The following is an 11199-nucleotide window of genomic DNA, read 5'->3' as shown; positions in this document are numbered from 1 at the left end:
AGCTCCTGTCACTGCTAAAGCATGTCACTAGAAATGCCAATTCCATGAGCTCAATTCCCAGGGATCATGGTGATAAAATATATAGCCTGAACGCAAGTCACTTTGGATAAAAGTGTCAGCCAGATGAAGAACTGTCAGATGAAATACACAGAAGTTAAAAGAAAAGTGGCACACCAGTCAGAAGCAGGAAGCGTGAGAGTGAAGCTGCAAAGGAAAATCATTCCTCTTTACATTTCGACTCCACCACAGAAGAATCAATGCCACTCTCAATACAACTACAGTTAAAGGATTCAGTAACGGTTATTGTACATTCACGCTGGACACTAGCAAACCAACCCATGAATTACACATTTAAGACTTCTTCTTGTGCGGAGCACAACCATGAAAAGCCTGTTGCCTTTTATGAAAAAACAATCACAGATCTCAGAAAATATTAATGTGAAACATTTCTGATCCATAGAGATATCAACAGAAAAAAAAAGACTTCTGAATGAAACAATATTTACTATAAATCAAATAAAACCATAATCAGTGCCACGAGCAATTACAAACAGCAACAGTTTTTCGTCGGGGGGAACGATGTAGATGTAAAGTGTGTAAACTTCAGGGTGTAATGCTAATTAGTGTCACTCGTGGCACGCAGGCGCACATTCAAACGACACAATTACGAATAAACACACACATATCCATTTACAGCCTTAATGGGAACGTGACGTAGCAATAAGACAGATTCGGCATGCAGAAGATTCGACGAAATAGAAAAATCTCGCACGTTTGCGCCGTCTGAACGCAGCTGTGCAACTAGAAGCACATTCCCTCTCCAGGGCCTCTCGTTCGCTGTGCAAGACCGATGACTGTATGCTGCTTCTGTAGAGTTCAGTGCACTTTTACCAACTGCCACCATTCCAAAGTGTCCAAAGATACAGGAAAGAAAGTAAAAAAAAAAAAAAAATGATGGTAAGTTTACACCACATGGCTAACCAAGCTCTTCGAGTGACCGGCTTGTCTGCAGGGCAGCGCTCGCGTCCTTTTCTGCGTGTTGTTATTCACGGGTGACTCACACGTACACAAACGCACAAGTATAAATCACACACATACACACACAGAGAGACGCCCGGCCGGCCTTGGTGGAGAAGAGCAGCAGCAGCGGGTTGCTGGCGCTGAGTCTCTAGTGCTTGTACTGTAAACATGAAGAGAGGGACGGACCCCCTCCATCCCCTCTCGCTCGTTCAGTTCCTTCTGTTCTGCTCTCTGCGGACTGATCCTTCACTTGCCCAACCGCTGCTCGCACGTCGCATAGCGCTTCAGAGCACCGAACAGGTCATCGTAAGAGACATCTACGTGGGACGGCATGGAGCTACAGGTGGAGAGGAGAGAGAGATATGGAGAGATCACATACTTCAGAAACACTAATAAATATATTATGTTATTATTTTTGTTTTGTTTTTTTATTCATTTTAATGATGCCTTTCATTTTCTTAAATAGGTTTCATTTTTTACAATGAAAAACTGTTGATTAATTGGCGATTTAGAAAATATTGTTACAGCTGAATTTCATGATTTTTAATTAAAGCTGAACCTTGGTTCTACACCATGTTTTTTCTCTCATACTGAACATTTGTGCAGTACAGAATGCATAATAAAATAAATATGATTTTAAAAGCTCTTATGCTCACCAAGGCTGCATTTATTTAATCAAATACACACTAAAAAGAGTAATACTATTTAGTAACATTGTTAAAAGTAATAAAATACTATAATGGTAATAACATTTCTTTATTATAATGTAATTTATTCTTGTGATGCAAAGCTACATTGTCAGCATCATTACTCCAGTCTTAAGTTCCTTTAGAAATCGTTCTCATATGCTGATTTGCTGCTGATTTGCTTATCAATGCAGTTTTATCAATTGCATTACTGACACACTATTTTCCCATTTAATACTGTAAAGCTGCTTGGACACAATCTGTATTGTTAAAAGCGCTATATAAATAAAGCTGAATTGACAAGAACAGTATTTAGTTAAAGTAGAACTTTTTGCAACATTATAAATGTCTTTACAGCTATTTTTATTCAAATTAACGTGCCGTTGCTGTATAAAAGTACTAATTTCTCTAAAAAAAATAATAATAATAACTCTCCGCAATTTCAGTCATTTCCAAATGTGCACATTTCATTTTAGTGGAATGAAGATGATTAGATGTGGTTGGATTATCTCAGTTTCCTCAGGGTAGCTGGGCTGATATAATTAAAATGTAGCTAATTACATACCTGAAATGTAGGTGCATAATTGTAAATCAATTTTGTACAATCACTTAAACTTCTAAAAATCATTTTAATTACTTTAAAACAGCCCCGATTAACAGTCTACAGATGTGTTATCATCCAAGGCTTAGAATGAATGTGTTGTGATACATGGAAGGGAAACAAAGCAGAGGATCATGTTTGCAAATAATGCAGTGAATCAGTGCAGCCACACACTGCCATCTGGTGGAAGCTCAGAGAAACGCAAACCAATACCATTCAGCGTTGAACAATGCTAATTTACATTCTCCATTAGTTCAATATTTTTGCAATTATCACTGAAAAGGAAAATACATGTTTCTTTCTCTGTTAAATTCTGTTTCTTAACACAAGTCGACAGGATAAAAAGTCCATATTTATATGCTTTTACTTTTAAAATGTCATTAATATTAATATTTTCTCATTTAATCTCAAATTTTTGAATTTGTGCATTAAGATTTTGGGTTAAAGTTTATACAGAACGAAAATTGTATATGACCTTTAATAAAATTAGTAAGGCATTTACCATTCACAATCTTGTGAGGTTAAAAAACTCCATGCAAATTAATTTAGACAAGAAACTGGTGTTTAAAACAGTTAAGATGGAGACTGTCAGACTGCAGGAAGCTGATAGTGGTTGCATGATGCAATGCGGTGAAAGTCTGCATGTGTGCCGTGATCTCACAGAGCTGTACACATCATCACACATGCTGGGGAAGCTTCCAGAGGTTAGTGTGCCAGCGTGGACAGGTTTACTTGTTAATCTGTGCTGATAATCACGGCGAAGGATTTAAGTAAACTCTACAGGCAAAATGCCACCATAAGCACAGAGGGAAACACAACTATGAAAATCACAGACTTTCTGCTACCGATCCCTCATTATTTCTCTGAACTTATTTCTTTGTTGTAGATTCACACTTTATTTCCAGGGTTAAATTTGATTTTAAATTCTATACATCTATTGTAGACTTTGAAGCCCACTGTACTTTAAATACCATCTTGTTCTTGTTTTAGCATGAACTCACTTCATTTTGTTCAATGTCTTAGACAACAAGACTTCATTTTGCATCTAAAGTAAGTGTACTTTTTTTGCAGTGCATGCAATATTTAATGCAACATCTTTATGAATTTAAGTTATTCTGCTCTGACTTTAAGGCCCTAATTTGTGGAAGAACAAATGAAGACTTTTTAAGATGCACAAAAGAAAACCCAGAGGAAAGTACCAAAAAGAACAAAAATCTAAATGTTCTGTACAAAGCAATTGGCCTGTAATCTGTACAGTTTGGTCTTTCTCAATTACATCGATACATGAGCATACTCACATAATCTCTGTTAGTCTGATGTGCCAGGGAAGAAACCCAAGTGTGCTTTCCACAGGGCCGAACTTCAGCACCAGGTCTGGGTCTGGGATGTTCTTTGACTCTGCACAGGGGGGAAAACAGCTTCTGAAGATGAATACTGAGAACACTACAGGCTCTTTTGTTAACCGAGAGGATCCTGGAGACCATAGAAACTACAAAAAAAAGGTCCTGAACCACAGATCCGTCTCTCAACACAACATATCCTCCAGGATGAGTGAGCTCAGTGAGCTGCAATCACAGAGGAGCCATGATGCTCATATTGTTGCCATCAGAGGTTGTGCTATACATATTCTTCATCACTCTGATGGCCTGAAATGTACATTCTCTATTGTGCCTCTTGTTATCTGATATTATCATGTTCCTGATATATAATATTGTATTTTTGTAAGTGGATTTTGGTTTGATACATCCAACATTATTGTAACTATAAATAATAATAAATCTTTTATTAATATAAATATCTTGTAATACAATTTTGTATAAAATTGATTTACATGATTAATATTTAATATTATTACCCAATATTTATTAAAAAGTCAATTTACCTTTTTTATTCTGTCACAAAAAGGGTCAATTTATTTGAAACGTCAAAGGTTTAAATCATTGCATCTATAAAGAAATGTCAAATTACCATATAAACGGTCAGTAAAATATTAGATTATTTGGTATTTTCAATGTTTTATGAGTTTTTTAATCTTTTTTTTTTTTTTTTTTTTTTTTTTACATTTCACAGCAAAAAGTTGACGTTAAAGGTGTTTCTTTTTATTCTACTCTTGTACTGTGAAAAGAAAGACATCACCAATACAATACATCAGAAAAATATCCCATTTATTATGATTTCACTGGCTTTGACTTGAAATTTCTCATAAGTCACTTTGAAATTTTTTATATATATAGGTTGTGTGTTAGTCTTTTGTTTTATATATATATAAAACCCTAAGTTTCAATGTGGATTGCGCTGTCAAATTACAGTACTAAATGCTCATATATAACAGTTTGTGCTTGTCAGCTGACAGACACGCTGTAACCTCACCTCTGAGTAATGAGTCCAGCACCGTGACGTTAATGTCTTTGAGTGTCTTTTCCTTCTGCTCAACATCCCTGCAGAGCTGCTGGGCTGCCTGGACGATACTGAGCCGCCCATCGTCTGGAGATAAGACTTTCACCACTGACTGACAAGATAACACTATAGAGGACAGGAAAAAATTACTTTATATTAAGTGTGGACAACATTTAAACAGCCTAAAACATTCGGGCAATGCATAGACATTGCTGTATCTTCCATTTAGAAGCTAAGTAACTCAGAACAAGTGACTACATATGAAGTCAGTCTTCTTGTTATAGTCAGACGTGTGAGGAGACTGAGATTAAAACAGCAGTCACATCTTGTGAACGGACTCATACAAAGTTACTTTAATGATGACAATTTGAGGAATAAAATTAGCAACAGTATATAAATATATATTTATGAGACGGGGTGTAAACTTTACTAAAAAGGATGATCAGGGTAAATTGTACTTATTTTGTCTTCTGGGAAACATGTAAGTATTTATGTAACTTCTGAAATCCAGTACTAAAAGAAAAAATTATGATCGCTAAAAAAAATGAGAAGAATTAACATCATCATCATCATCATCATCATCATCATGATTAAAAGTTTACATCCCCTGGCTCTTAATGCATTGTGTGGGCTTCTTGGGCATCAGTAAATGTTTACGATTCAAGGGTATGTAAACTTTTGAATGGGGTCATTTTTATAAATTCAGTTATCATTTTGCCTTGTTGATTGTTTGTAAAGGTATTTTATGTTAGTTTTATTATTCAGGGTAGTACTAAATAAAAAATATCACACAATGTTTATGATCCCTCTTATTTTGTTTCAATTATTAACATTTTGCACATTTCTGCAAGGGGTATGCAAACTTGTGAGCACAACTGTATGTATATATGTGTGTGTGTGGTGTGTGTGTGTGTGTGTGTGTGTGTGTGTGTGTGTGTGTGTGTGTGTGTGTGTGTGTGTGTGTGTATATATATATATATATATATATATATATATATATATATATATATATATATATATATATATATATATATATATATATATATACATACATATATACATATACATACTAGGGATGTCAAATTTCGATTATTTCCATGATCGATCGTCGTTTAAATTAACGATCAATTAATCGATTAATCGTTAACCATAATGCTGCAAAATGCGTCTATTGCAGGCACGCAGTCACCGGTATGAGAGGATGTGCAAAAGCCACACGCACACACAAAACGCTTTCTCGCTTGAATTAAAGGGGTTTAAGTCTGAATAAAATGCTAGTAGCAGGGTTCTAAAATGAATAGATGTGATTATGATGATTTCATAAAATGAAAAGAGCGCGCAATACTTTTGAGGTAATTTTACGTTGTTGACCGTTTCCAATCCCGCACGGATGACGGAATCCCGCTGAACGCGCCTCTTTAAATGGTTTTGTGGTGCTCGTTGTTGTATTTTAAAACACAGTTGCAATGTTTTCAACTAACATTATGGCATTTAAAATAAAATTATCCCAAACGTAACTGTGGCGCGCGTGTGACTGCGCTGCGCATTAAGTGAACTGCTTAGCCTACATCGGCGCTGCTGCAGCAAAACACTGTTACTCACATTAATTTGATCTTGCTGGATTCTGTCCTAGAAAATGTCAGATTTTTGCGGTCCGGTAGGCCTATTTGTTTTTAAAAACCCGGCATACAGTGCATCAGATCGTGCGTGCAGACGAGGACGAGCGAGCGCGGGCTTTGGCTAGATTTATTTGGAGGTTATTGCTCATGTCTCATTCGGCATAAATCAAAATGTTTCTATATTCGCAATGCATTTGAATGTTAAACTATTATTGATAATTTAAACTAGGTTTGTACTTTACATGCATTCGCATATAGACGGAAAAGATAATCCTCTTCACGTGAGCACAAACGTCCTTGGCATAACAGCAGATTAGACCGGTACGGTCTATTTAAACTGACTGGTGTAACCTTTTAAATCTTTAGTTGACTATTTTATTTTGATAATGAACAGACTGCGATGTGATTTTAAATCGCTAGAATATACGTGTGCAGCAGGCTCCGGCGCGATCGAAACAGCTGAGACATAAAAAAATAAAAATACAAATAAAAATAAAAATAAAAAAACCTTTTCCGCAAAAGTGTTTGCTTTCATTTGTGCACACTCACAATAAAAACAGAAGATTTGTGCTCTTTGTAAAATAAAGCAAACAAACAGAATGCGTTGTCATCCTTTTTTTTTCTTTCCGTGAACTTGTGGAGCGCAGCCACACTTCTGTTTTAAATCCGTTATCTTAATTATTGAAGTCAGATATATTTCGCATATTTAAATAAAAAAAAAAAACCATCAAGAAAACAAATTGTTATTTTTATTTTGGGCCTATTACATTTTTCTTAAAGCATCCCATTTTGTCCCAGGGCTCGAGAGCCTGTGCCTAGTTAGGTCAATGCAGAAACTTGTGAGCGATGCTCGGCGTCACCGTTTAGTGACATCACTGAATGCGCGTGGGAAAACGTATCGTGTCTGTCACAGCGCCTATCGCTGTTTTGAATCCAGCAATTATTTAGGCTATTTACAAATTATAAGCTCTGATTATGACAAGTGTGGTATAAAAGCTTTGTTTATTAGAGGAATAATAGGAAAATGTTAGATCGCGAGCATGCCTCTGGATGCGCTCGAGCCATAGTTTTCATTTACCGGGCTTTGTTCTGGTTTGCCGGTTGGTCACGAATTTCCACAAATTCAATAATATATAGTCATTGTTTCTTTTCCTAAATCTTCACAGTGTAACCCTCTAATTTCGCAGGTTTATTTTATTATCTTTCACTTTTAATCACTGTTTTCGCATCTCTGTGGTAAACATGCATGGGAAAGGAAATGAAAGATTTCATGAATTAAGAATTCGTTCGATTTATTAATTTGCTCCCTTATTTCACTTAAATCATGGGTTATTTAGGGAACAAAATTAATGAAACATGGACAATTGCCACAAATTAATAAGTCATAGGAACGAATTAACAAGTTGTAGGAATGAATAACGTTACTATCTGTCCTGTCCTGTGTCCCGCAGCCCTGCGAGGCGCACGATATGAAACAGTTATCTGATGAAATGACTTAGTTACTTCATTTCTATTGTTTTTTTATGTTTAAGAACTTTTATGTTGTTTCTATTTTAATGTACTTTAAAGTTTAAATCACATTGAAAGCTTATTTTTTACATTGTGAATGAATGATGATGTTTGTACTGCTACCGTCACCGTCACTCACAGCCGCTCGCACGTGTTCTGCGCATGAGCCGCACGCAGCCCAACATTAAATCGGTTAACCGACCATCGACAGCCTTAATCGATTGCATCTCTTATCGACAATTAATCGATCATCGATTAATCGTTGACATCCCTAATACATACACACATATATAAATGTATTAATTTATTTGTGACAGTAAACCTTTGATCAAGAATACAGTAAAAAAAAAGCAATATTGTGAAATATCACAAATTAAATTAACTGTTTTCTATTTAAATATACAATTTATTCCTTTTATGCAAAGCTGAATTTTCAGCATCATTACTTCAGTCTATTAAAAATTGTATTCTGATTTGCAGCAGGAAACAATTCCTATTATCGATGTTTAAAAAAAAAAAAAGTTGCTGCTTGATATTTTAGTGTGAAACCATTTTTTAAGATTTTGTAATGAACTGAAATAGCATTTGAAATAGAAATAATTTGTAAAATAAGAGACTTTACTGTCATGTTTAAATAAATTAATGCATCCCTGCTGAATAAAAAACAAAATTTATTTAAAAAAATTCTCCCTGATCCCACACCTTTGAAAGTATAAATGTGATGGCAGAGCAAAATCTGAACTACTTGTTCAGCTGAATCTGCAGAAAACTCCTTATTGGTTTCCCCAAATATATATATAGGCTAGAAGTAAAACAATAAGTGAAGGTTTTTTTTTTCTTTTTTCCCCATGTATCACTGTGTCACTCTGGATCGAGTTCCATACTGTCCTTAAAACATGACTTGCTCAAGGCAACTTTGGAAAACTAAAACCAATTTCCTGATCTACATAGGTTAGAAACAATGAATCTTTTCCAGACAAAACTGCATAAAAGTGTTTGTTTCTCCATAATTAACATGTGAATTAACAAGTGTTTCCAAACCCAAGCCATGAAAACAGATAAAAGGTGTAAACAACTGATCATTGCGATCCATCAGAGATCATAAAGGTGCAAAACCTGCATTCATCCTACACTAAATATTCTGATCCAACCTGTTTGTACAGGCGTCCACCCACAGTGAGCATCTCAAACAAAAAGCACCAGTCGTTTCCTCAGGTTTGGAGCCTCACCTTGATGCTCTTGTTTATCTGTACCGTTCTTCATAAACTCCACCGAGTATTTGGAGCTGTCCATTCCCAAAAGCTCCTGCTGCTGTTTCAGGATCTCCTCCATGAGTCTGGAGTTATTCCTCCTGAATACACCTGTAAAACAAGATGTCTCACACCCATCAGACACTATAGCTCCAGAAAGAGATGTTCTTCATCCATTAAAATTAGACACAACCATAAAACCTGCTTACACTTTAGCATCTGTTATATCATTAACATCAATCTAAAAACGTTACCAGCAACCTCACACTTTCAGAAGACAAATTCAGACTCTCAACATCTGAGGCTAATTAAGGAACATGTCACATGAGAGAACTCAATTTGCTGAATTTGACAAAGTGGTTTAGATCAGTGGCTTTCTATTGGAGGAGCACAGTTCTGTTCTGACAGGGAATAATCACTGTTAAATAATAAAACAATAAAATAAAGCAAAATTAACAGGATAATCTATTTTTAAAAGGGAGGAGAAAACAAAATCTTGTATCAAAAATACCACAGACTTCTTGGTTTCTTCTTAAAATGACTTGGTCCATAGTGGCATGAATGAATAAAGAGTGGAATTTACTATTAATAACATGATTCAGACCTCTGTTCACCCTTACCACATATTTGTCAGTTATAAAATATTTGTCAAAGGTTACAAGTGGCATATGATATCAGACACTGCCCTACTTCCATTGAGAAATAAAACGTTACTGAGGTTTTGAAACAGACCAGACAGACTGCTCCATTATTATATTATATGAGACACTCCCCTACTTCCATTGAGAAATATAAGCTTTTATCCAAAGCGACTTACAGTGCATTCAAGCTATCAATTTTTACTTATGTGTTCTCGGGGAATCGAACCCCCAACCTTGCGCTTGGTAACGCAATGCTCTACCACTTGAGCTACAGGAGCACACATATACATTATAAGACAAGAACTAAAGTTTGAGTAATATGCTTTTCAAAACCTTCAAAGAAACATTCATGCAAATAGTGGTGTTACAAAGTCTAGTTTCATTCTTGAAATCAAGGAATAAGAAGTTTTGGTGCATGTCTCACACACGTTTATCCTATATAAGTTACCCTATATTATAAAGTATATTGTTTATGAATATCTCGTCTTTGACCCATATATTGATACCCATAAACATACTATATATGACATCAATACGAGCAAAAAAGTGAAGCATTGGCATAACAGCAATCATATCTAAACACAAAGTAGGTTACATTAAGTATGCCAAATGAACTCTTTGCTCAAGTCCTGAAAGAGCAGGTGACTGGATGCATGTGACTGCCATTCACTTCCCTTTATTCAATGCATAAGAATCCCAATAAGTCTTACCTTGATTATCATACACACTGACGTATGAGATGCCCACTGCCATGCACCAGACCACTAGATTGGCGACGTCAGTGAAGTGGATCTCCTCCTCGGTGATCAATAACCCCAGATGAAGAGGCAGCTTCTCTAGCGTCCTGCCATCGGCTCCACAGCGAACCCGGCGGCTGGTCCGTTTGCTTATGGCTCCAGTCTTTTTCGGCTTATGTAAGCCGAGGGCAAGGGGCAGCAATAAGCCCACCATGGCCCGTTTCCACCTCCAGATGTGGACTCGGAACCAGGCGACCAGCGCGCGCTGGACATAGAACAGCGCGTGCAAAAAGCGCCACGCCATCTCATACAGTATAGCCATGCTTCAAAGTCTTAGAAACGCGTTCCTAGTTGAATGTATCTATGGGATTTTGAAGTAAATTCCTCATATTAAAGTAATCCGTGTCGGTGTGAGCGATGGTCTATCGAGAAATGAACCATTTTGGTCACTGCCAACACCGCAGCGCGCCGGCTGCCATTTCTTCTTCTTGCCAACCTTTCCACTCTGAACCCGCTGCTGTGTGACATGGAGCTCTCTGATTGGACGGCTGACAGAGCGCTTGTGCGTCATCCTAATCGCTGGTCTGGGGTCGGTTGTGACGTTTCCCGGCAGCGCTAAGGCGCGAGAAGAACATTTGACGGCTGATCTCAGATCAAAATAAAATCAGAATTCAGCCTTGCGCGAGAAGGTGCAATCCGATTGGCTGCTGTACCGGTAAATGGAATTTGTGAAAAAAAA

General features: G+C 36.6%; 1 protein-coding gene across 1 annotated transcript; it reads right to left on the bottom strand.

Annotated features, from left to right (window-relative positions):
- Window positions 1-276: 276 nt before the first annotated feature.
- LOC109065449 (dehydrodolichyl diphosphate synthase complex subunit nus1-like) lies at window positions 277-10981 on the bottom strand. Its single transcript, XM_042746781.1, has 5 exons — window positions 10434-10981; window positions 9062-9193; window positions 4678-4830; window positions 3606-3705; window positions 277-1357 (listed from the first exon to the last, which is right to left on the bottom strand). The coding sequence occupies exons 1-5, from the start codon at window positions 10780-10782 to the stop codon at window positions 1267-1269; spliced, it is 825 nt and encodes a 274-aa protein (XP_042602715.1). The 5' UTR covers window positions 10783-10981; the 3' UTR covers window positions 277-1266.
- Window positions 10982-11199: the final 218 nt, after the last annotated feature.

This window comes from Cyprinus carpio, chromosome B20, assembly GCF_018340385.1.
Source record: "Cyprinus carpio isolate SPL01 chromosome B20, ASM1834038v1, whole genome shotgun sequence".
NCBI classification, from domain to species: domain Eukaryota; kingdom Metazoa; phylum Chordata; class Actinopteri; order Cypriniformes; family Cyprinidae; genus Cyprinus; species Cyprinus carpio.
Note: the sequence above shows the minus strand (reverse complement) of the source record. Positions and strands in the feature narration are given on the sequence as shown.

Excerpts from the sequence above, each read along its gene's own strand:
- LOC109065449 (XM_042746781.1), bottom strand. The coding sequence starts at position 10,782 with ATGGCTATACTGTATGAGATGGCGTGGCGCTTTTTGCACGCGCTGTTC. Across the intron at positions 4,831-9,061 it reads AGATAAACAAGAGCATCAAG|TGTTATCTTGTCAGTCAGTG; the intron begins GTGAGGCTCCAA and ends TGTCCTCTATAG. Across the intron at positions 1,358-3,605 it reads ATCAGACTAACAGAGATTAT|CTCCATGCCGTCCCACGTAG; the intron begins GTGAGTATGCTC and ends CTCCACCTGTAG.